This window comes from Gopherus evgoodei, chromosome 1 (genome assembly GCF_007399415.2).
Source record: "Gopherus evgoodei ecotype Sinaloan lineage chromosome 1, rGopEvg1_v1.p, whole genome shotgun sequence".
Lineage (NCBI taxonomy): Eukaryota > Metazoa > Chordata > Testudines > Testudinidae > Gopherus > Gopherus evgoodei.
In genome coordinates, this window is record NC_044322.1 from 16,760,326 (window position 1) to 16,787,127 (window position 26,802).

At 43.0% G+C, this 26,802-nt stretch overlaps 1 protein-coding gene across 5 annotated transcripts in view; it reads right to left on the bottom strand.

Moving 5' to 3' along the window:
- Positions 1-26,802, bottom strand: part of DLG2 (discs large MAGUK scaffold protein 2) — a 1,569,268-nt gene that overhangs the window by 971,176 nt on the left and 571,290 nt on the right. Inside the window, exon 1 of one of the 5 annotated variants that reach the window (XM_030558496.1) lies at positions 20,183-20,828. The exons of the other annotated variants lie outside the window; for them this stretch is intronic. Coding sequence (XP_030414356.1) covers positions 20,183-20,221 — 39 coding nt within the window. The 5' untranslated portion in view covers positions 20,222-20,828. Of the gene's footprint in view, positions 1-20,182; positions 20,829-26,802 lie in introns of those variants that run through there. 5 annotated transcript variants of the gene reach the window in all.

Consider the following 26,802-nt stretch of genomic DNA (forward strand, 5'->3'; position numbering starts at 1 on the left):
TCATAACTCTTTTGCCTGTAAAGGGTTAACAAGATCAGTGAGCCTGGCTGTCACCTGACCAGAGGACCAATCAGGGGACAGGATACTTTCAAATCTTGAGAGAGGGAAGTTTGTGTGTGTGCTGTTAGAATTTGGTTGTTGTTCTCTCTGGGTTCTGAGAGTGACCAGATGTGCAACCGGATTGCTCTCCAATCTCCCTGGTACAGGTTCTTATAGATTCAAAATAGTAAGTACTAGGTGATAAGGTGAGTTAGGCTTATGTTTGTTTTCTTTATTTGCAAATGTGTATTTGGCTGGAAAGAGTTCAAAGGTGTATTTGGCTGGAAGGATTTTAATTTGTACTTGAATACTTGGGCTGGGAGGGTATTCCCAGTGTCTATAGCTGAAAGACCCTGTAACATATTCCACCTTAAATTTACAAAGATAATTAAAGAAAGAAAAAACAGTAAAAATTAAAAGCTTTTCTGTTTAAGAACCTGATTTTTTTTTATTCTGGTGAGACCCCAGGGGACTGGGTCTGGATTCACCAGGGAATTGGTGGGGAGAAAGGCGGGAAGGGGGAGAAAGGTTAATTTCTCTCTGTTAGGATTACTTTCTCTCTCAGGGAGAGTCTGGGAGGAGGAGAGAGAAGGAGGGGGGAAGGTGAATTTTCCTCTGTTTTAAGATTCAAGGAGTTTGAATCACAGTGATCTTCCAGGATAACCTGGGGAGGGGAAGCCTGGGAGAGGCAACGGTGAGGGAAAGATTTACTTTCCTTGTGTTAAGATCCAGAGGGACTGGGTCTTGGGGGTCCCCAGGCAAGATTGGGGGGGGGGGACCAGAGTGTACCAGGCACTGGAATTCCTGATTGGTGGCAGCGTTACAAGTACTAAGCTGGGAATTGAGCTTAGAGGAATTCATGCTGGTACCCAATCTTTTGGATGCTAAGGTTCAGAGTGGGGGAATTATACCATGACATGGATACAAAGAGATGTATAGTTTCTCCAGTGGAAAAGAGAAAAAAAAGTCATAATGTAAAGTAAGCTAAATTCTCCCCTCCCTCCCCAGGTTTAGATCCCAGACCTGTAAGGAAGAATGTGACTCCTTTTTTCCCCCCACGTAGACATATTTTGAGGAGTTTGAACTGACACCCAGGGTACATCTAGACTACCCGCCGTATCGGCGGGTAGCAATCGATTTCTCGGGGATCGATATATCACGTCTCATCTAGACATGATATATCAATCCCCGAAAGCGCTCCCGTCGACTCCGGAACTCCACCAGCACAAGCGGCGGTAGCAGAGTCAACAGAGGGAGCCACAGTCGTCGATCCCGCGCTGTGAGGACGAGAGGTAAATCAATCTAAGATACACAACTTCAGCTACGTGAATAGCGTAGCTGAAGTCGAGAAGAATCTTAGATCAATTCTTCCCCCCAGTGTAAACCAGCCCCAAGTATACACATCTTGCTTCTGGCATAGCCAAAGTCTCTCTTGGTAAATGAAGCCCTGTTTCCCAGTGGTCTGTATTTAAAACAGTCAACAAATGAAGATTTGTGGATAAACAGGTCCTAACTAGAGCTTCCCCCTCTGTGGATTTGCTTGCATTGAAGACAGAGTAGAGAGGAAAATGGGGAGACCCCAGCTGGGACCTGAAGGTCAGCAATTCCTATTCTGCCTCCCTATCTCAAAGGGATTCAGCCTCTGCTGTGTACATGCCACACAAGACAATCCACCTACACTTTCCAGAGGCAACCCATCACAAGTGCTGTCACAGCTCAAGTCAGCATTGCTCAACATTTGGTGAAAATGTCAGCAATATTTCAAAGAAAAAAAATACTGCAATCACCATGGTCTTCTAAAAAATCCTGTGTTACTAGCATGTGTCATTTTAGCATCATTTGTTGGTACTAAAGTGAGAGCCTTATCATGGGATTGCATTTTAAAACACCCCTTGAGTATAGAAGCACACATGGAGATTGGGGATGGATACCGAATCACCATGTCATTAAGCGGTCAAGTGGGAACCAAGTAGCAAGCTGCTCAAGACTCCCATTTTCATCGCTGTGGAGACCAGGCAAAGAAGTTATTTGCAACCAAAACAATCATCAAAACAACTGTAGTCAGTAGCAAAACCAGCAAAACACTATTCACCATTCAGCCAGGAAACAACTAAGTCAGGATAGCCAGCAAGATGAATATAGGCATATTGTTTCCTCTTTTACTCTTTTCTACCTGCTGTAAATTTACTTGTCTGGGCAAAAAAAGATGATGGTGGAGAAAATACCTTTATATTGCTTGTCAATAAAAGGTTAAGTATTGTTTCCATTTGACAGATTTCTACAACAATTTTTCTCTTCCCCTTCTCAAACTAGAGAGCAAATGAACTCTAACTTTGTTAAAATTTTCTTTCGAAAGGAATTTTGAAAGAAAATTTTAACAAAAGTTAGAGTTCAGTTTATCTGGACTTCATCCCAACTTCCAGTGCTCAGCACTTCCACTATTTACTGAAAATAAGTGGAAAATATGCTATGCCTCATCTATTTATGCTCACCAGCTAATCAGTAAGTATTGTGATGGACATCTGAAGAACCTTAATCCTCTATCCATCCCACTAACTTTTAAACACCATTAGATCTGCATTGTTCGTTAGGTCTGAAATTACAGTACTGGAGAAGGTATACATTAAGAGAAATGGAAAGTATATCCATTCTGTAAGTAACAAAAGGCATTTAAACCCCTCCCAGAGATTCCTGAGTTTCCGTTAATGAAACCCAAACAAAACATAACAAAATGTTTTTGATTTAATTTGATAACATATTCTGATTTTTGACTACAAGAAACTATTCTTCATCAGTCATTCCCCATCATTAAACTCTGTCCTTGGCAAATTTTGTGCTATTTTTGCAGTCTTTATTCCAGCAAGAATCCCACATAAATCAATAGAAGTTTCATAGGATTAAGGACAATGAAAAGCAGTCTCTCCGCCCAGTCCTCAGCTCTCTGTAATTGATATCCACTGAAATGAAAATAAAGTCAAATTCTAGATCTTCCTAGAACAAAAACCACCAACCACAATCAGGTAAGCCTGATTTGTTATAAAGGGGCTAGAAAACAAGTTTGTTATTGTTTTATCATTCACCATCCAAGATATTTGCCTTCTCAGTCTTTCCAGAAAGAAAATTTCAGACTTTCAAGCTGAAAGGTAGATAGATCTCTCTGCCACAAACCCATATGGAGTAACAATTACAACCCATACTTCTGTAAGAAATATTTCCTGAACCCCCCTTCTGCCCTTCAAACAATCCCCCAGCTTCTTTAAACTCACCACCAGAAGCAAGCTCTACACAGACCAGAGCTTGAGAACAATAGATGCAAAACCTACAGACACATTCCACTGCTACAATGAACCATACCCATTCCCAACACACCTTTCAAGATCCATGGGTGCTACACATGCTTATCAATACGTGGTATACCTCATCCAGTGCATTTAGTGCACTGGATATCACTGCACTCGTGAAGGTACTTACACAGAAAATGAGAGACACAAAAATGCCATACCACCTGGGGGAGAGCACATCACAAAGGAACAGTCTGACCTCTCAGTGCTCATCCTCAAATCTGCACAACACCTTCAAAACGTAAGCCTGAAAGTTTAAATTCATAACTTTGCTAGACACTAAAAAAAATCTAACCAACTTTTTTTGACCTATGCAGAGTTGTCCTTAACAGATTCTGGACTGGGAAGCCAACCAGCACCGTTGGAGCCTTCGAGACAATCTAAATTGCTACTGCAGTGCAGATCAAACAAATTTTACACATTGTCAATGAGTGCTCACTAACCAAATTCAATGGTGGCTCTGAGAGCGCTACTTGGCCACTGATGAGATGTGACTGCTTGGCTCAGCAAATATGCAAAAGCTAAATAAATAAAATGGGCCACTTCACTTGGAATGGTCACTCACAATGTGTGTCAATTGCTTACGTTAAACAATCTGTTCCACTTTGTATTTAGTTGTGACATTTTCAGTACCTTTTCCAGACCTGAAGAGCTTTTTGTAGCTCAAAAGCTAAGTTGGTCCAATGAGACACCTCACTTACCTGGTCTCACAAACTTGCCTGATGTTCCCAAATACGATGTTAAACCACCACTTCTATTGACTTCCCCCCCAACTTTTCTGTTTAAAATTACACCATGATTTTCCTCAGGTAAGTAACAGGGCCAGCACTGAGCCAAGCAATATCAGATGCACACTTTGTACTACTACTAGTTTGCACTTCTACAGGGCCTAGAATCACCAATCATCATAAGGATAAAAATGGGAATATTGCCACAATACAGGTCAAGCAGGATGTTTCATGCGTCTCCCATCTACAGTCACCCACATTCCCTCACCCAGGGAATATGAGTGAGTCCGAAATGGGAAGTAGTAGCATGGACGATGACATAAAGATTACTGAGAGAAGGAAAATGAAGGGAGTAGTTAGGCAGAGCACATGAGCTGAGTAGGGGGAACACAGGAGGAAGATTAGCAGAGTTATACAGAACCTTTAAGCCTTTAACTCCATTTGACAGATTGAGAATTTAATGCATGAAGGTGAAATCCTGGGTCCCTGGAATTCATTGACAAAACTCCCATTAACTTCAGCATGGCCAGGATTTCACCCAATGCGACTTTCCCCAAGATGTCATAATGGATCACTGGCAGCCCTGGGAATAACACCTAGAACAGGGATTGGCAACCTTTGGCATGCAGCCTGCCAGGGTAAGCACTCTATTGGGCCGGGCCAGTTTGTTTACCTGCCGCGTCCGCAGGTTCGGCCGATCGCGGCTCCCACTGGCCGCGGTTCACCATCCCAGATCAATAGGGGTGGCGGGAAGCAGTGCAGGCCGAGGGATGTGCTGACCGCTGCTTCCCACCACCCCCATTGGTCTGGGATGGTGAACCGCGGCCAGTGGGAGCCGCAATCGGCCGAACCTGCGGATGCGGCAGGTAAACTGGCCTGGTCCACCAGGGTGCTTACCAAAGGTTGTCAATCCCTGCTCTAGTTATTTTTAAGCAAGCCTGAAAATAAAAAAGTCAAAGCAGCTGAGTTCTGGAGCATATTTCTCCCCTTCAGCCAGGCTGTATAATGTTGGAACTTAGCAGCACTACTTGCACTGGTGCAGATAAAAGCCTGTCAAGCATTTTCATTTCAAACTCTTTTTCCAGGGGTTTATAATTCAACCATGACAATTAGCTGTGGGCAAAAATTGGCATGCCAGGGCTTGGACCTAGAAGTAAGGGCTTTTAAAGAGCCCCAGAACAAGAGCTTTCAAGTTAGATCTGAATTGCATACACTATTTGGAGGGCAGTGAGGGTGGAGATGCTTAGCGCTTGACACCTCCCACTCAAATCCCCACTCCAACATAGTCCTCCCACCCTAGTCTAGGTTTGTATTTTGGTTTTAAAAGTTAAAAGTAGCACCACGTTGTATTTACATTGCTCTTCTCAGGTAAAGTTCTGTACAAGCAATAACTATTAATGCTTACAACACCCATGATGTAAGGATTAACAACCCAATTGCCCAGATAGAGTAGTAAGAAAGGCAGAATTTGCTGAAGGACACAAGAGGGAGACACTAGAAGTGCCAGGAACAGAATTCAGGACTTCCTGGCTTCCTGTCCTATATTGAGGCAACACTTTCTGCCCTCCCGCCCTCTTTTTCCTTAAGATTTAGGAAAGGTGATCGTTCCATAACAATGTTTAACATGGGCCAGGCCATTCCTCTCTAAAAATTTCCTAGCGTTTTACTGCCAGATGACAATACCTCTCAGAAATAGTGTATGTGCCATAATTATACATTAAAAAAAAACTTACAATATGAATCAGGCATCTGTTATAATAAATTGAATATACAAGTCAATCATCTGGTGGACAATTGCTCATTACCTTTTTTTTTTAAAGTCTAATTCACTGAACTTAAACCCATCTTTCTAAACAAGTCTATCAGATTGGCAGGCCCCACAAGCTTCAGCCAGTTAATAACATAAGTGGTTACAACTTCATTGAGGTCAGTGGAGAGAATATGGCTAGAGAGGGCCATTCTCTAATTAAGTCAGAATGCAACCACCTGTTTATTATGTTTGTTTCTACAGGATTTTGCTTTATGGAATTTAGTCTCACAGCACCTCAGTTAGACAGAGAAGTACTGTTATCTTCATTTTACAGATGGGGAGCAGGGCACTTCACTCACTGCAGGTATGGCGCCTCCACTGGCCGCTCTGTGGATTAGCTTTAGGGTAGGGCAGGGGGTTGGGGTGCCAGGGGAGTGAGGGCTCCATCTGGGGATGCAGGCTCTGGGGTGGGGCCAGGGATGGAGCTTTGCATGCAGGAGGGGGCTCCGGGTTGGGGGGAGGGAAATCAGGGTTGGGGTAGTGGCTCAGGCATGGGCTTACCTCCAGCAGCTCCACCAGCGGCACAGTGTGGGGGGCCCTAAGGCAAGATTCCTGCCTGTCTTGACTCCATACTGCACCCCAGAAGCAGCTAGCAGTCTGGTTCCTAGGTGGAGGGGCGGCAGGAAGCTCTGTGCATTGCTCTTGCCTACAGGCACTGCCCCCACAGCTCCCATTGGCAGTGGTTCCCATCCAATGGGAGTGCGAAACTGTTGCTTGGGTCAGGGGCAGCACACGGAAACCCATGGCCCCCATGCCTAGGGGCTTGACCTGCTGGCTGCTTATGGGGCACAGCGTGGAGCCAGGACAGGTAAGGACTAACCTGCCTTAGCTCTGCAGCACTTCTGACCAGAATTTTAACAGCACAGTTGGTGGTGCTGACCGGAGCTGCCAGGGTCTCTTTGAAAACTGGACACCTGGTTACCCTATCCTGCAGTCACATGCCATTACTCCATCTCCGACAGGTCTGCAGCCCCTTTCTCTCTCCAGAAACCAAAACATCCTCTTCATTACTCAGCCATCCAGCTAGGTTACTCAGTATCACCCCCTTCTGGGGTATAGCAAAAAAAGTCTTTCCTTCAGCAATGCTAGGCAGTCTTCTCATTAATTGCCTCAGGTGCCACTCCTTCATTTCTAGTAGGGGAACCAGCCCTCTGCTTCAGGTAGCCTGCCTGCCCTCCATGCCAGGTTTCAGTCCAGTGTCTCTCAAAGCAGCAGTTGTGAGTGCTCTTTTCCCAGCCCTCATTGCTCCTTCCCTAGACAGCTTCCTACTCTTCTAGCCCCCCTTCTCTGGGTGTGCCAGCTCCAAACCCTACTTGCTCTTTCCAGGGAGTAACTGCTGACTCTCTGTTGCTGCTGCCTGGCTTTATAAGGTCTGCATTTTCCTGCCCAGCTGAGCCTGCGGGCAATCAATTCCCTGTTCCCTGGCTTTTCCTACAGGTGCAGCTTGTGGAGTTAATAGGCCTACCCTGGCCACTTTGGCCCCTTCCAATCCTGTGTGGTGCGGACATCCTATCACAGAGAAATTAAATGGCTTGCTCAAGGTCACACAAGAGATCTAAGGTGCAGACAGGAAAAGCACCTTCTTGAGATCTATTCCAATAGCATAACAACAAGACCATTCTCAGGGCCGTCCTTACCCATACGCAAAGTACTCAGCTGCAAAGGCACCAGGAAACTTGGAGCCCCAAATTTCCTGGGGCCCTGCGCAGCTGCATGCTGCTCCAGCCCCTTCCCCGCCCCTTCCCTGTGGCTCCTATCCCAGCTCTGCCCCAGCAACCTCTCTTCCCACCCCTGCTCTCCCTCTTCCCGCCCCTGAGGAGTGCAGCAGGGCCAGGCATGCACTCACTGGCTGCAGGAAGTGCAGGCACCTGATCCCACCCATGCCACCAGTGAGTGCTGAGGGGTGGTTTGCCCCTGCTCTCCAAGCCAGCCCTGCCTCCCCCTGTGGAGGCCTGGTGCCCCCCCCGAGGCGGGGGGGCTGCATAGGGCCCCCAAATAGCTAGGGACGGCCCTGGCCATTCTCCCTTCCCCTCATAGGCTGCAATTATCCAAAAAGATCCGCAAGCAAGACTCTTTTCGCACAGAGTGCCACTGGAATCAACAGAAGTTAGGGCTTGTACTTGCAAGTCTCTCTGCACAGTAGAGCCCATAGTGAATGTGTTAACTATACTTTGCTACTGCACCAATATTTTATAATACTTCAGTCTACAAAACGAAATTGATATAATAAAATCAACAAAAATTTTTAAATGTCCTCTACCATCAAAGTAATTTAAGTATTTTGAATGCTATTTTGGGGAATATAAAAACTATTTTTGTAGCTTCAGAAGAACACTATCCCATGAAAATTTTCTGTTTTGCTGACATTGTCATTTAAATATATTTATGTATCATAATTGTCTTATGATGTAATTTTCATGTTGTACTTGTACCTACATATAGTGTAATCTTAAAATATTTAGTGATATCAAATAGTCCTTCCAATAATTGCCTTACATCAAGATACTGTATAAGTTTAAAAAAAAACAAAACTATTCAAGCAGAATTGAAGATCTGAGACAACAGCAAGAAAACATGTAAATTCCCATTTGAGATGTATAATAATTGTGATGTTTTAGGGTTCATCCCAGACCAGTGAAGGGTTATGTCACCACCTGCCCTACAGTTTTGGGTGCCTTCAGTGCTAAGGCTGTGAGTCACAGCGGCATAACACCAACAGCTGCATACAAGCTTGTAGGTCACAGCCTGGCTGCCACTAGTCTTAGCTACTTTTTGCTGGGTGACTCCAACACCCTCCCAGTTCTGAATTTCCCCCAAACTGTCTGAATGGTAACAATGTGCTGGGGTTCCCAGGAATTACTATGTTACCCATCAGCCGCAGCCAGAGTTTTGCTATTGCTAAGCTGTGTGACAATTCCCTGACACACCAGCTTCTCTGCCTTGCCAGCAAACTCTTCAGGACTCTGCCAGTCCAAACGTTGCATTGCAGGTAACGGACAGTGAGCGCCAACTGCTAAATTCTCCAGACTTATCTCCCAGCCTTCTTCTAGAACATTCACAGCAAGTTGTTCCTTTAAAGAGGCAATGCACTGCAGCTCATTAATCTAATTGGGGTTTGACAAAGCATACTTATTTCAATCTAAGTGTTTACCTGATTTATAGTGAAAGTAAAACAAGTTTATTTAACAAGAGGACATAGGATTAAGTAATACCAAGTATAAGGAATAAAGACAGAAAGTGTTGCAAGTAAACAAAAGTAAAAATATGCTTCTAAGACAAACTTACTTTCAGCAAATTACCATCTTTGCCTAAAAGTTGCTTTCTGGCTTGTTCTTCCCACAATCCCAATCAATACATTCATACAGGGAAGTTTTATTACCCAAAGTATAGCAACTCCATCTACTAACCAGGTCACAGCCAATGTTAACAAAGTTACTGCATCTCGGTATTCTTAAATTATTATTTATTTGCACTCTCATAACACCTAGGAATCCTAGTCATGGGCCATGACCCCATTGTGCTAGGTGCTGTACAAACATAAAACAAAGATAGTTCCTTCCCCAGGGAGATTACAATCTAAGTGTAAGACAAGAGAAACAGGGAAAGTACCAGTGAACAGTGAGATTATATTGGTCAGGATGGTAGCCAGTGGCCTCTGCACACAGCAGCGTCACATTCACCATATCATTAACTGATGAACTATTCAAACGTTGATGGTTCCTCTGAACTGGGCTGGTGATTTTGTGATTTGAGATTTCTGAGACGTCTTGTATCTGCTTTGGCTGAAAGTAGCGTGAGAACAGCAGCTTGGCCTTGCTACATCCACTGCTAGCTGGAAGCAGGTAGCACAGTCAACTTTCCCAAAGTCACACAGGAAGCCTGTGACAGAGTGGGACATAAAATCCAGGATTTCCCAAGTCCCAATCAAGTGCTTTAACCACAAGACCACCCATCCCTTCCTGGAAATGAAGGATAAAGGTGTAAATCTTCCACAGTATTAACATAATGGGTGCAAAAGGATACAAAACTCTCTGCTGAACCTCAGCAATAGATTTAGTTGAATGCTACGGTATTTCTCATACAAACCCATATATTAATCCACTTCTACCCTTCAACTGAATTTTTGCATTTGTGAAAGGTCTGTCTAAACACCAGGATTTTCTGAATTATAATAAAATTCAGGGAAACAAGAACAAATAAGTCTCTGTGAGAGATCATAGCAAGTCACTAACATTCTGTACCCCAAGAGAAACAAAGAAGAGCAGTTGCCTGACAACTACTCCTTCATCAGGTAGAACGTTTATATTTAAGAAGTGCTGTCGACAGAGTACCCCGCTCCCATTGACTCAACAGAATGTGTGGGTGTGATCAGCACTTTTTGGGGGGCAGTGGGGGGATGGGAGAAATCATATTCCATTGCTGAAACTGCCAACAAGGGTGCTGGCTGTGATAGGAGGAACATACGAATTTACACACTGGATCAGATCTGTGATCCAGCCACTCCAGTCTCCTGTTTCTGACAGTGGCCAGCACCAGCTGTCTTCAAAGGAAGGTGCAAGAAGTCCCAAAGGAGACAATTATGGAATAACCTTCCCATTGGAGAAGTTTCTGTCTCACTCCCATCAGTTAGTAGTAACTGCCCAATTCTACCAGCGCCACGGTATTTATTTTTTAAAGGAATATGCAAGCTTCTTAGCCTACAACATCTTTGACATTTCAGTCAAAATTTCTATAGTGCCTACTGTGGTGGCAGGTAGGAATTTAGTTAGGGAGATTAAAAAACACAAATTAGTAAGAACAAAATCAATGGGCCTCATTGTGCTCTGAAGCTCCCTACCAAGTGGCTGCGAAAGAGTCACTTCTAAAAGCAAAAAGACATTTTTAGCTGAAAATGCTGCTGGCTACAGCATGTTCAAACCTAAGAATCATCCTCATGAACCTCATGGCCAATTGTGTCTGCTGTGATGGAATATATGGTGAGAGATGGCCCCTCAGGAAGTTACCTTCCAAAGCATTCTGAATTTTCCCCGCACCTCCAAGTAATTACCAAGGCAATGAGTTACAGCCAGAAGTAGAGACTCATGCACAGACGTGTGTTCTCAGTGGCCCACGCCACTCTGGAGGTGCCATTCAGCACTATCTTGAGGTGCCAGGTTGACTTCAAAAGTAATGTTAAGTAATTAAGCATGGGGGTGACAAGAGCTTGAATAATTTTGCAGAAGGCAAGATTGTCAACTCCAAGCATTCAGAATCACAAGTTACCCTATAGGTGACACTGATGGTACTACTCTGGCATATGGTACAATTCTTTCTTCCCAGTTCAATATCTCGCCTCTCCTCCCCCCTGCCAACCCACCACCGCCCCCGAGAGGCCAAATGTTACCATGAGGTCATGTTGACTTGCCTGTGGGTCACAGCATGGGTATATGGGGATGCTTTAGAGTGGCTATTCCTTCCTTGTGAACATTCTTAAGAAGGTAGCGATTGGACACAGCTCCCCTCTCTGAAGGCGCTCTCATCTGGTCATCCCTCTTGTTTACATGTACGCAGGATAGTGAGAAGAGATGGGCGGCAGTATTTTCAGTATGCTGATAACACAGTTTTTCACCTCCATTTCACCTGACCCAGCCAAAATAGTCAATGATTTTACTTGATGTCTGGGCAACACTGGGTCATGGTTGAGAGCCAGCTGATTCAGCTTAATCCAGACAAGACTGAAGCATTGTCAGATGGCTGAGGAAAGCAACTAGATGCTAGGGCATGAATTATATCTGTCCCTTTGGTTAAGGGAACTTTTTTGCCATTTGTTGGTCAGGTTCATGATCTGGGAGGTCTGGGGGGATTGCTGCAAGAAGAGCAGCTAGCAGCAATGACAAGTCAGGTCAGCTTTTTACCATTTATGTACAGCCAGGAGGTTGCAGCTGTTTAGATGCAGAACTTGCAACCATCAGCCATACTTTTCTCACCTCAAGATTAGATACTGCAAAGTAGTCTACATGGTGCTACACCTTAAAACAGCGTGGAAACTGAAGCAAGCACAAAAAACATCTGCCCACTTTGTCTTCCCACAACCATATTAAACCAGTGTGCCATGATCCCCATTGCCTTCATGTGGGTCTCTCAGTGAATGAGGCGTTGGGTTTGCTCTTTAAAGACATTAATGGCTTAGGACCTGAACAATTGTCTCTGCTTATATCACACTACTATGGTTGGGTTCCACAGAGGCCCTCAAGCTGGAGCCCTACAGATATGACAAGAGGGCTGCTGGCAGGGTGTTCCCATGTGAGCCTCTTGACTTTGGAATTCACTCCCCTCAATCTGAGAGAGCCTGAGCCTGTTGACCTTCAGAATGCACCATAAAGCTCATCTCTTCCCTGCAGACATTTGAAAGTGGGAGGGAATTGTTCACCAGTGTTTACACTGCCTGGCTCACTTTATCTACCTTAGACTGTACCACTACACTTAGATTATATTTTTAAGTTATGTTATGGAATAGGCATCTCTTTTACATTTCTGTAAGTTAATACCACCTCAGTCTGTACCCAATTGCCATTATCTAAGAAAATTCAACAGTACCTCATACAAGAGGCATAGTCAGCTGAAACAAGTTAGCTTTCATAGAGTCTATGCCAGAGAGAGAAAACTCTTTGCCTTTAGCACTGCTTCTGCATAAGAATGCACAAATCCTCTATGACACAGCTGATCATAGTCAGTCTCCTGCTATGGGCAATCCAGCTTTCTCCCCTGCAACTACAGCTGTTGCTGAGCAGTTTTTTAAAACCATGCTGACCTAACAAAGTTGATATGCGGAAGGAGGCATCCAGGTTCCACTCTATGTATTATCTGCTATGCATAATAATTATGTTCCAGTGGACTCATTCTGATCGTTTATGACTAGGCAGTAAACTTCCTCAGATCATTCTGGAACCTAATACAATCTATCAGTCTCCAATAGTGGACCATAGAAGCAGGTGTGACCATGAATATCTATTCTCACACCACCTCATTTCCAGCCACAACTCAAAATCAGAACTGAAATATGTTCACAAGTAAGAACTGACACTCATAAGCCACCTTGGATAGTTCCATGAGATTCCACAAATCAAACCCTTATTCAGTTATTTAAGGTTTACTTTTATTACCCATTATTATACACTCTTGAGTTGACCAGCTTGTGGTGCAGACATTAAAGAAAATGACTTCTACCAAGAGAAGCTTGCAACTTCAGATTTACAGATTAATCTGCCACGTGTTACTCCACTAGTTTTATTTTTAGGTACTATCTAAGGAATGTATTTAAATATATTAGTGGGGAGTGGGGCATACCAACCTCCTGATCAGGAAGAGGATATGAGTGCACAATGTTGGGAAAATCAAAGGCCTCATTTAAGTTAGATTTGACTACACATGTGCTTTAGTCTAGGCACATATGTAAGTCTTTGCACTTAAACTGGCCGAATGTCCCATCAGGCAGTTGGAGAATTGGGGCTTTTGCACCTTTGGAGGAGCGAGAGAGTTTAGGATTAGCTGGATATTTCTTAGATGAGCAGTGGTGAAAAAAAGAAATGCACAATCTATGACTGGACTCAACTGCTCTCCAGAGAGCTGCAGGTAATACATTTGCATGGGCAAGGGAGGAGCGGGGAGAGGTTTCTGCCATCCACATCTGTGCTATGGCCAGACACAAATTTGCCCTAAATAAAAAGGAAAACACAATTCCTCAAAATTTCCATCAAACTCAGCTAATAAGAGGCCTATGTGCATCTTTTGCTGGAATTTCCAATACATTTTCTTACAAGATACACAGAAAAAAGTGAACAAGCAAAACATCACCTGTATATAAGAGTCAAGAGATGTAACTGAAATGACAGCATAAGAAGTATCGCAAACAGAAATAATGTCTGGCACTCCACATAAGAACAAAGTTAACAGATGTTAACAGGCCTGAGGTAAAGTACATCCACATTAAACTACTTATTAAAGACCCCGTTCAGAAAGGCACTGCAGCCTATACTTACAATTAAGCATGTGCTTAAGTCCCATTGACTTCATGTGCTTCAGTGCTTTGCTGAATTGAGACCTAAGCCATCTACTCTTATGTGATAGACATTATCATAATTCCCCTACAGTTCAGATTCTGTGATTAGGGTACTACTCGAGGACCTGGGAGACACAGGTAAGTTCATGGAGGGGATAGTATGACAGGACTGCCTACAATGGCAGGTAGCCAAACTGTGACTGCTAACAGCAAATATTTCCAACAGCAGGGATGGGACACTAGATGGGGAGGCTCTGAGTTACTACAGAGAATTCTTTCTCAGGTGCCTGGCTGGTGGGTCTTGCTCACAAGCTCAGGGTCTAACTGATCACCATATTTGGAGTCAGGAAGGAATTTTCCCCCGAGTCAGAGTGGCAGAGACCCTGGGGGTTATTTGCCTTCCTCTGCAACATGGGGCATGGTTCACTTGCAAATGGTGAATTCTCTGTAACAAAGTATTTAAACGATGATTTGAGGACTTCCATAACTCAAACAGAGATTAGCAGTCTATTACAGGAGTGGGTGGTGAGGTTCTGTGGCCTGCAGTGTGCTGGATGTCAGACTAGATGATCATGATGGTCCCATCTGACCTTGAAGTCTATGAATCTATGAGATGCAGTCCCCTGATCCAGCCGATTGTGTGTGTGAGACCATCGGAGTTAGGTACTTAGCCATTTCTGAAAATTCCTCTAGGTACCCGGATGCTTGTGTTAGCACCTAAATACCTTTAAAAATCTGGTACAGTCTCTCTGTGCTTCAGTTCCCTGTCCGTATAATGACTTTCCTACTTCACAGAAGCATTCTGAAGATAAATAAACTGAAAACGGAGGTGCACTCAGACACTGCACTTAGGGGAACAATATAAGTACCTAAGCCACAGAGAAGCTGTCCTGCTTTTCAAATTATATTACTTTGAACCCTTCTGCATTTTGAAAGTAACAGTTCGTAAGACTGGCCAAAAACAAGCCACACATCAATTTCCATGAAAAAAGGCCCTGAATTAAGGTTGTTCAGCATGCCAAACAGATTAGCCCATTCTCAGGAATATCCATACAACATACAGTACAACTAGGCCACTGAGCACGTTCTCAAAAACCCCACCCTTTCTCCAGAAAGCTCCCCATGGCTTCCTGTTAGGAATCAGCAACTATAAAAGCAAGAAATGGGTTATGATGGTGCAGACCCAAAATTTCCTTTCTTACCCACCTGACAAGGGCGGCTCCAGGCACCAGTGCCGCCCTCACAGCAGCCAGTTGCTGTGAGGGCGGCAGTCAGGGAGCCTTTGGTGGCATTCTTGTGGGAGGTCTGCCAGTCCCGCAGCTTCGGTGGCGGGTATGCTGAAGGCGCGGGACTGGCAGATCACCCACAGAACACCCGCTGAATCCGCGTGAACCGGCAGGACCTCCCCACGAAATGCTGCTGAAGGTGCCCGACTGCAGTACTTGGGGCGGCAAAAGACAGAGCAGCCCCTGCCCCCTGAGACTTGGGGTTCTAACTTAGTGTAAGGAGACTGTTAGCGGCTTACTAAAGCGCTTACTGGGGGGTTGGTTGGCTAGTTCCCAGTACCAAAAGAAAGGGGAAGGGGCCGATGGGAAATCAGAACCTTGAGACAGACCTCAGGGGCTCCAGGTAGCCTGATTGACAGGGCAGGCAGATTAATGAGGAGTCAAGAGGCCAGGGTCCCAGCCTCCGTAGAAGCTTGGGCTGCCTGGTCCAGAATGGTGCTGAGCTCAGGAGAGAGCAGCAGCAGCGGCAGGGGGGCTAAAGAAGCAGCCCAAGGAGCAGATCTACACTGGGAGCAGAGCTGCAGTAACCAAAACCAGACAGGCCAGAGAAGCAGCCCGGGCGCTGTGCAGGAGGCAAAGCAACAGCAGAGAGGGTAGCGTGGAGCTGAAGCTGGGGCATTCCAGAGCCAGCTGCAGTGAGAAGTGGATGTCAAGCATCCTTTTTGACTGGAACATCCAGTTGAAAAGTAACCCTGGCGGTTCTGGTCAGCACTGCTTACGGCTGCTAAAAGTCTGGTTGGCCACAGTGGCCAGCTCCACTTGGCTCCTGGAAGCAGCCTGCAAGTCCCTGCAGCTCCTAGGCCCGGAACCCACACCCCCAGCCCAAAGACTGTACCCCATCTCACATCCCAAACCCAGCCCTGGTGAAAATGAGCAAGTGAGCGAGGGTGGGTGAGAGCGAGTGACGTAGAGAAGGGGTAAAAATGGAGTGAGCTGGGGGCAGGGCCTCAGGGAAGTGCAGGGCAAGGGTGTTCAGTTTTATGCAATCAGAAAGTTGGCAAACCTACAGCTGGGGGAATATGATGCGGGGGAGGGGCTGGGCAGAGGGCCCAGCACAGGGAGATTCCATCAGCGAAAGGGCCTTGCAGACAGGACCGGCGCTTCCATTTAGGTGACCTAGGCGGTCGCCTAGGGCACTAGGATTTTGGGGGGGCAGCGTTTTGCCACCCTCAGTGGCAATTCGGTGGCAGGGGTCCTTCCACGCTCCAGGTCTTCGGCGGCAATTCTGTGGTAGGTCCTTCACTCACTCCGGAACCCGCTGCCAAAGTGCCCTGAAGACCGGGAGCCGTGGAAGGACCCCCCCCCCGCCACAGAATTGCCACCAATGACCGGGAGCGTGGAAGGACCCCCGCCTAGGGCGCCAAAAACCCTGGCACCGCTCCTACTTGCAGGGGGATCATAACCCTGACGAGGGGGCTGATGCTGGGAAGAAGGGTCCTACCACCCAAAGCCTGAAGACATGTGGCCACCACCAGAGGAAGTGTCCAACCCACAGCGTGCCTGCAGCACAGCCAGGGCCCAGGAGTCCTGGCACATGTAAGAAGCAGACTGTGAACCTCCCTTACATTCCAGAGACGGCTGTTTGTGATGTCCCCGTGCCACAGAGTAGGGTTATGTGTTTTCCTTTAACCGTCCTCATTTTTTCCTTATGTTTTTAAACTATATTTGTTGACCTATATGAAGTGATTAGAGGGTCAGGGAAGCGTCCAGAGCCAAGAAAGTATCCTGCAGTGGGGACACCCTAACCCCCTGGGAGTTGAGCTCCCCAGAGATCCTGGGCCCAGTCTTGTCGGGGTTGCGAGGACTCTGCCACACAGGAGAGTAGAAGGGGAGTCCAAGGGCAGGGAGGCCTCTGGGTAAAGGAAGTGGGAGTGAGAACTCAGATCCTTTCACTAGCGAATTCCACTGGGGTAGTATATTTGTCTGAACTTTGAATTCCTTCTTGAAAGAAAGTATATACTGGAGTACTGACTTTATTTTTATGATGGTGAGATAATGGAAAACCATTTTTTTCACCACACATACACAACTCGTGTTTGGGATTTTACCTTTTGTTGTAAATTGATTATTCAAGTGTTCCAAGAAGAGATTATTTTTCACATCACTAATACTAGACTCTTCTGGAGCTATTCCAGATTTATGCAGCATAAGTGAACACTTTTCCAAAAACGAGCTCCAGTTGGGAATGGCAACAATCCATCTCCTTAAATACACAGAACTAGGAGTGTCTTTAAACCATGAGCCCAAAGCAAAGTGACTTGAAAAAGAAAAAACAGCCTACGCCTAGAGGTGGCCTGGAGAACAAAAGGAGGGGGTGGAGCAAAGATTTGGGGCAAAAAGAGCAAAGTGAGTCCTTGCTGATGGGAATGGGTTGGACTCCACCTGGGATGCAGGCTCTGGGGTGGGGCCAGAGATGAGGTTGGAGTGAAGAAGGGGCTCTGGGTTGAGGGGTGAGGCTGAGGGGTTTCAGAGTGTGGGAGGGGGCTCCTAGCTGGGGGTGTGGGGTACGGGCTCTGGCTGTCCTTTAGTTCTTCTGCTCTTTTAGTCCTGGTCCAATTAGATCTAGGAGAGAATGCATACCATATACTTGGGGAACATGCAACCAACTTCTAGGTCATGTTCTTAAGTGTTGGACATAGTATGTCCTCTCTCAGGGGACTATACCCAATATTGGTAAAGAAACTGACCTTATGATCCCATAGTAGTTCTCTCATTTATTACTATTTCCTATCCTTATCATGCAATGAGATAGGCAGAAAGTTATTTTAAATACAGTGAACCAGGGAATACCTGACCCTTGCGAATAATCCACCATTCCAAAGATTAAATATGAGCCACCATTAAAATGGACAATATCTCAGAGGCAGCAAAGTGGTCTGCTTTCGTATACTGGGCATTTTACAGGGTATTCGCTGTGATACAAAAGTGGAGCAGTGATATATCAAATATCTGTATGTCTACCACTGTACTACCACATTCTGTAATAGTGTCAATACACATTTTACTTGTCTAGGGTGAGTTCACACAATCATTACACTTAGGTTCTTTAGCACTATTCTTCATCATCATCATCATCACCTTCTTTAGCATCACCAGTCCTCTTCCCTTTCTCCCTCCCCCCCAAGTTCTTTCTTCATAATGGTGTTTCATTAAAGTAAAAAACACCACACTGGTGCTAAGTATTAAGCCTGCAGCTTAAACAAATAACATTAATTTTATTCTCCGCTTCGTAACAGATCTGAAAATCATGAAAGAGCTTAAATGCCTCAAGAACAGCCTTTGAAAATCATGCTTACAGCAGAATACCAATTGGATGCTGGTCCCTGGTCGTTGGCCTACCTTATTAGATTGGTGGCTTGCATTGAATTCCCTGACTAATAATTCACCTTTATTAAATTATATTTAACACTCCACATCAGTTTTGAAGTAAATGAAAAAGAAGCATTATTGCTTTTATGAAGAAATTTGAAGAGGCGTATAATTGTTAGACCTGTCAACACTGTTCACATCATTAGTGGACATCAGACACAGCAATTAAAATTAGAGCACCTTTATGTCTTTTCAGTTTGTTTGTAATAAGAACGAGTGATTATGGTTTTCCCATGCTGGGCAACACCTTAATGCCAAGAAAACATGTATGGAAGTAGACAAAAACCAACACTTGGAAATGGTTATTATTAAGTTTTAAAAAACTATAAGATGCTTGATACGGTATTCTTAATCCGTAGGTAAGATAGCTGTCATTAACCTTTATTTTACTTTGGAAATACTAGCTCATCTATATTATGCAGTATCTTCTATGGGAGTTACTACCTGGTATTTCAGAACATTTTTGGGTATTTCATGGTAACTCCAAGAGTATGTTGTGTCGCTACTCTAAATGATGTTTGAGGGTTGTTGCACTGGCATATTTCATGGACACAGCCATTTATGAGAACTGAAAAATCCATGCAGGTGTAATCATCCTTGAACGGTGATCTTAACTCTTTTAGTACACTAAGTAGTTATTTGATCACGGTAATTTTTAACGAACAGAACAGCTTTAAAAACTATTTGCGTAATTATTACAGACAGTTGGTCATAGGAACTGGCAAAAAATTCTGCAACCTGTACAATTTCATGGGTGCATGCTCAAATGATCCAAGAACAAAACTTATTTTTTCCAAGCTAATAAGTCTTGTGTTAACAAGACATCTCTATATCAATTATTTTAGTAAAAGAATAATGAGCAAAAATGGTAAAAGAAATGAAAAATCAGAATTTTCTTTTAAGAAAAAATTAAAACCCAACCCAACACCTTCTTTGCAAAATAGAGGTGGGATTCCTTTATAGAGCCAAAAAATGAACCTCTCTGGATTACTAAGCCACCTTTTGACTGAATTTCTCTCTTAAATTTAATGGATTGTTCAGCCCCAAAAAGAAACATTTACTAAATATGCATTTGTCACCTTCTGCAGACTTTAAAGGTTTATTGGGCTTACTTTATTTAATATACAGAAGTGCAGAGCTGCATACTTCATTTCATCTCATTAGGGAGCACCATCATCGATATCAATGAAACAGTAGATCTTTCTACTTAGTTCAGGGTTTCAAGAATACGTGTAGACATTTCAAATGCAATGAAGCTAGGCAAGTGAGAGATTAATGATTTAGTTACCTTTGTTAGCCAAGTAAGATAATGAAGTCTAGAACAAATCTATAATCCAATTGTTTCTCCTATGGGAATCTGTACTTATACTATTATAGAAATAAAGGAAACCCTTTCTTACTCTGGATTTCCTAGAACATCTGAAATATATCAGCACTGTAAGCCCTATCATATAGCCAACAAATTCCAATTTGCTCTGAATCTTATCTATATTCCTACTCAGGCATTATAAAATAGCATAGATAATCAAAGGAGTTACAACATGCATTTAAATACATTAACCGTGTCCTACCTTGCATCCAAACATCAACGATAAGTGTTGTTGGTGCATGCAACTTTGCAGTGGCAAATCATTGGTGTAAAGCAGTCAGGATTTTTAACAATAGGGCACATTCCTTAGTGCTGCAGTAGTAGCAGCCTACTGAAAGATAAAAACAAGTAGCTGATACGGCACATGGAGTGGCAACATAAGCTGCTCAACAGCTATCTTCTCTTGCTCATCAGAAGCAGCCTGCTTGAATCTCTACCTGTGTCCCATTCAGCCATCCCTTTCTCTGTTGATGAATCAATGATGCAGCATTGATCATGATACTCAGGGTTTCCTTCCACTGGGAAATTAGTTTTACATTGAAGGGAAGAAATGGAAATGAGGGGGAATAGCAGGTGTGGCAGGATTAGCATGTAAAAGGATATAACGCCTACTCATAACAATCACATAGATTGTCATGCTAGCTCAAGTGGGCTGAAATTATGTCCATCAGAAGAAAATACTGCAGCTCCGATTTGGTAAAAAGCCAGTGAGTTGCTGCATACATAGTCATTGTGGGGAGGGGAAAAACAAAAAAAACTACTTATCTAACGAGAACATATCTTCAGTCTTTATCAATATGCATTCCAATAAGGATTCCCTCTCCTCCAACCCCCAGAAAAAGGATCAATTGAATTGCAACTCCATAGAAGCGACAACCTTTGCTTTCTCCAAATAGATGAATCTCAGCATGAAACAACTTTACTCAAAGCTGAAAATCTCAGCTGCTGGAGTTTGCAATGCGAGAAAACACTGTTACAAGTATCATTTACCCAATCCTCGCCTGCCACATGGGGAGCTTTCTCCAGGCACCAAATTTGCAAATAGACAGTCTGATGGATGCAGGAAGCACTGAAAAAAAATACATGAAGCTACATGGAAAACGAACCAGTATGAAGCTTAAAAAACCCAAACATCCCTTTAAACTCTGTTTGAAGTACTATAACCTACAGATGAGGCAGCTATAATTCATAATATAACCTTTAAACATATTCTACACATTAGCCTCCAGTATGTCAGGAATTAACCATTACAGGAGTTTAGGGGAACTATAATATTTGGCCACAGTAATAGCAAAGCAGCGGTCGTATTTCCTCAATTTCAGTAGTGACGGATCAAAATGTACAATAAAGCAGTGTGGATGGTCAATCTGATAGCTGTAATTTTTTAACTTTGTGTTAAAGTTGAATTAATAAAAGTGTAAATACAAAAAAAAGCAAGAAGGAGAAAAAAGGGTGAAGAGGGCAGTTTAAACACTTTCACAGCTGACAGTGAAATAAATCCAGCAGTTGTTTAAACAGTGACTTGACCTTACCATTTGTAACTTATGAGGCTCTGCTCATCACACTATGAGTGCTTTCTGATTAAATGAGAGCAGTTTGTCTCCCTGACAATTGTCGGTGTATTCTGAAGAGATGATTGGAATATTTTCTTCCAGGGACTGGGCTAAAGTGAGCACAGAATGTGCTTCATAACAGACTATAGAAACCCTTATGGCAAATGAAAGTACAAATATGGATGTGCTTCAAAGAATTCTCAGAGTAAATATTAGAGGGATTGTAACTAGATTATATTTTAACTCTATATGGTTAGCTGACTGGAGACCACAATGTAAAAGGGAGCAGTACAATAACTAAAAATAAATAAGGACAGAACTGGATCTTTCCTATGTAATTTACCCCCCCGCATTCCAAAATCTGAAAGTCTACATGCAGATTTTTGATAGTCCACAGCCCAGAAACATGCTTAAACCACTGCCCTCAGTGGAATACCAGTTGTTATGCGTATTGCTGAAAGCAGCTAAAAGGAGGCTTTAGCACAACTAACAGACCAGGAGAGGAGAGTGAAGTGAGAGTAACCCTGAGGAGTGAACATGACCCTATGCCCTCCTGACTTGACTTATTTCTCCGAAGCATGCGGTTTTGCAAGATTGAAAGTCTGGCAATAGTTAACTATTACTATTGGTTTACTGATGGAAAGTTCCCCAGCCTGACTGATGAAAATTCTCTGATAGGCTAGAAAACCCCACCCTTAACTTAGTTCTGTTCACAAGGGGAGGACGGTTGATGAGCAGCTATTTAATATTAACAAATTGGATACAGAAAGAGGAAGAAATATGAGCTTGCGTATATTTGAATGCTTGACATCTCTCCAGTTCCCCTGCTGATGGAAGGCTGGCCACTGGACATCTATAGTTATCCTCTCGAGACCTCTTCAAGACCTGGGTAAATATGAATCTGAGGGGTGATTTGAGATGCTTCCGCTAACCAGTTGCAGATGTTTGCATGTGCTGGAGACTAAATAAAGTAGAAGCTTTGAGTGAAATCACTTGTTTGCCTGCTTGCATCCATTATCTATTGGCTAGATGGCAGTGTCTCCATTGATTATTCCTGAACACTATCTCACAAACAAACAATAAAGTTACCAAGAGTTTTGGTTCAGCAAAACCCCAGGTAACAAAAGGATTTCATTTTTTTTTTAATACCCTTGATCACTAATTTTTCCTTTTAGAAGTTTCATCACTTATAACCTAATCATGATTTGATACAATAATATTTACATTATTAGTTCTGATTCCTTAAGGATAGGACTGAGGTTTCCCAGTTTGCATACACGAACCTAGATACTACAGTAGTGTGTATTAAATTTCCTTAGATACAAAATTGATCAGAGAGACTGTATTATGGAGCAGCATCAATTGCTCCATAGTTAAAATTACAACCCAGTTCCCATCATAAGTCCTAATTTTTTTTAAAGGATTTTTTTGCAATGACAGATTCTAAAAGTCCACTGTCTTCAATTCACTCTGGCCACTGTTTGATTTCACACAGCCTTGAAATGGTGTTTTATATGCCACATTAGATCACATGGGAGCTTATTCTAGAGATGCTATTTGACCAAACATCAATAATCCATACTCTGTTTGACCTATTATTCCAAAGTAATGCAAAGCAGGACTTTTCCAACTTTTCCTCATGGTTAGCATATGAAATATTGCTTGACCCTATTTAGAATACATGTTATGACAAATGCTCATAAAAATATCTGAATCTTTGATCTGTTTATTCCCCAGCCTGGCTGTCTCATTAAACAGATTTTCTTTCAAGTCCTGTCTCTCTCATCACCAGCACCGGTGTAAATTTAGAAAAGCGTGGTTTCCATGACAATACATTCCATAGTTACAGCTAGCAGCCACTATCATTAAAAAAAAAAAAAAAAAAAACAACACACAAAAACCCATGAATCACACTGTTACCTGAAGGTGTGAGCACATTGCATTACTGGTCTGATAAGCACTAATCTGGCAATATTTTAGGAGAAGACACTACTACAGAATTTCAGAAAATGATGCATTTGTTTTAACAGTTCTAATACCCACTCAGCTGAGACATTTAAGTGATCTGTAACACTCTCAATTCTTCCCAATAGTTATTTCCGTTTAGAAAGAACACATTGCATCTGCACCATTAAGTATTTTAACCATGACATCTCCATTTAAAATAGACCCAGAATCACACAAACAAGATCTTCAATTAATTTGCACAAACCCTAGTTAAAACTGCCTGCATTTTATTTCAAATCAGCAGTGGTGGGGAGGTGAAAGAGAGGCTATTTATTCATCTTTCAGGGGAATTTTGGATCTACTTGCTTAGGTTTGCAGTTCCAGGAGAGAGGACACACTGATTTGTTCAATCCCCATCCCCACTTAGTGTTCCTCATCCTAAAAATGTAACAGATTCCAGCCAAAACAGATTTCACGTGTGATTTTATTTAATATTAAGATGTTTCAAATAGTGATCGTCACAGGCTTCTGCAGTACAATAAATACTGCCCTTCACTCAATCTAATTGCCTCTTTAACCACAAAAAAAAAGGGGGGGGTTATCTGATGCATTGTCATTTGGGAAAGTCACAGAGAAATATCCCCTAGCATAACTAGAAGGAGGTTCACTCTAGTGGCAAATTGGAATAATAATTCACATCACGAACGGCCAAGACATTTATTTCAGTTAGGTGACAACCACCCACAGCAAGTTGCTCTACAAATATGATTGCCCCAAGTTCCTTCTCTATTTTGACTTTGTGTAGTACCCATCAGTGAAACAGAAGTAAATTGCTAATTGCTAGAAAGGGAATTTAAATCACCAAGTCAGATTGTAGGAGCAAGGTTTCTTGGGAAAAAAATGTCCATCCATATACTCTCTTTGAAGAGATTAATAGAGGAACATATATTGCAGATGTTACCATACACTAATAAATTCCCCATCTCTGCTGCATTTTGCAACCCTCCTCTCCCCCAAAACATCCTACTTGCAACTCCTGCCACAATGAAGTGCACCTCTCTTATTTGCTATTATCACTCCCAGCTAGTCAGGATGTACAGCAGCTATCAGATTGCTGAATAAGATTTCAATGCCATTGTTTGAGCTTGTTCCCCAAGGGAGTCATTCTTCTCTTCTTCAGGTCAACCCAATATATTATTTGTGGAAGTGAAAAGAGTCCCCTCTTCCTGTTCCTACACTACTGTGCTAGCAGCTGGGGATTACTAGAGACAGCTAACAGAGATTCTGCTTTACCTATTTTAGATTTTCGAGCAAAAGATTCTTTGCCTCCTCATGCTTTATATGCACAGTCTAGGCTATGATTTGTGCACATACTGCTAGGGAGTTATGTACTTCTTTTCTCCAATAACATTTTATAATTAAGAGAGTTTCTTCTTGCCGCTTCCATCTTCAGAGTGTTCCCTTCTAAGTCACCATTGCTGTCATTCTGTTCATTGTCAACATATCCAGAAGTGACAGAAGGCAAGGACAAAAATGTTCATTCTAGCAATGCAGAAAATAGGGTGTATATAGTGCACATTAAGCATCAGTTAAGAGCACTACTGGAAAAGAAGATAAGGAGACTGACAGATGAGATCAACGGACTACCAGAAAGGATCACAGAAAGAGTGACTTTCTTCTAATGCTCAATCAGGATTTTATTAGAATAAATAAAATAGCACCACCCATAAAGCTACTCTCTTTTCCTGCTTCACGGTAGAGAGCTTCTGTTTAGAACCTTCCCTGCCCCAACTCCAGCTTGGCAAAGAGTAAACATTCCCAGTCCTCCACATATTGTCCACACAAGAGGCCATTAAGTATATAAACCATGGGTGCTAGTGTTACCCAGCACTGTACAGCAAACTGAGTCTGATAGTACAGATAGCAGAAAGCATGGATGCAATATTTTTAAGGAGTTGTGGAGGATAGTGTAAAAGAGGCAGCCAGAGAGAGCTAACAGTGGGTGGAGAAGGTGGAGGCCATCTGGTACCTATGAGAAAAGGAATGCATGAGCTTGTGTTACAGTAACATTTGGGAAAAATTATACCAGTTTGCGCATTTGCAAGGAATAGCAATCCGTGCCCTATCAGTCCATCCAGCTTGTAAAGTCCTCCTGCACTCCCAGCCCTCAGTGACAAGTGCCTGTACCTAATCCTTTACATTTGAGAAGACCATATCTAGCCCAGATTTAGCAAGGGGGCTTCCATACTATGTCACACAGAGCCCTAGAAAAACCCAGGGCTAGTTCACAAAGCATCTCCAAGTATTCACCCTTATTTGTACTGGGACATCAGTTTATTAAACAATTCTCCTATTGTCTCTAATGGGGAGTTCTGCTTAACAACTAATGTCATATAAATCCTTATAATTCTCTTGCTAAATTGCTTCTCTTGTACTTATGCCTGCTTGCTCTAACCTAAATAATTCTCCTAGCTCCTCGCTGCTTACACATGTGGTTAGCAACAGACTGATGTCATTCAAGCTTTGGTCAAGCTACGCATTGTTATGTTTTTAACCTGGTTACAATTCAAGATCACCAACTCCTTAATCATTTTTGTTGCTCTTTTATAAATTCCCTGTTCGCCAAAGAGACCTCCCAAAAACTAAACTTGGCTCTAACAATGATTAAAAAGATGAAGTCTCCTCAAAGAGTCGTACTAGACTGAAAAAAACAACAACATAGAATGGCTCCCTCTATGACAAAAGGAACAGATGCTAAAGAAGCTGGAAACAAAGTTGAAATAGCTCCTATTAAAAATGAAAATTGTGTAGCACTGTGACCTATGTTGATTAAGAGCAAGAATCTGAGCAATACTTTCCCAGTCTAACAGCATGAACTCTGGGCATGTCACTCGGAATATGTTTTCAAAATTGTCCAGTCACTTTGAGTGAGTCCACTCTGGAAGAATCAGATTTTCAGAGCTGTTGAGCATCCCCCACTCACTGTGAAATAAAGAATTACTAGAGACAATTGAAGTCATGAGAGCCAGGGGCGGTGCTCAATACCTCTGAAAATCCAAAGGTGTCTCAAATTAAGTTGAGAGTGTCTTGTCTCTCTCTGTTTTCCCAGCTGTTGAATGAAACGTCACCTACCTAGTAGGTGAAATATTGGGTTAATATTGTGTGAAATTCCCGGTCCAGTTAAAGAACAATGGCAATTCTCCATTGAGTTCAGTAAAGCCAGGAGTTCCCCCACTTTTTGTAAAGCCCCATGACTGCCTCATGTGGCAGGTGCTATAGAAGTGCCTATATTTATTATTTGTATATTAACCCTGTGAGCAGG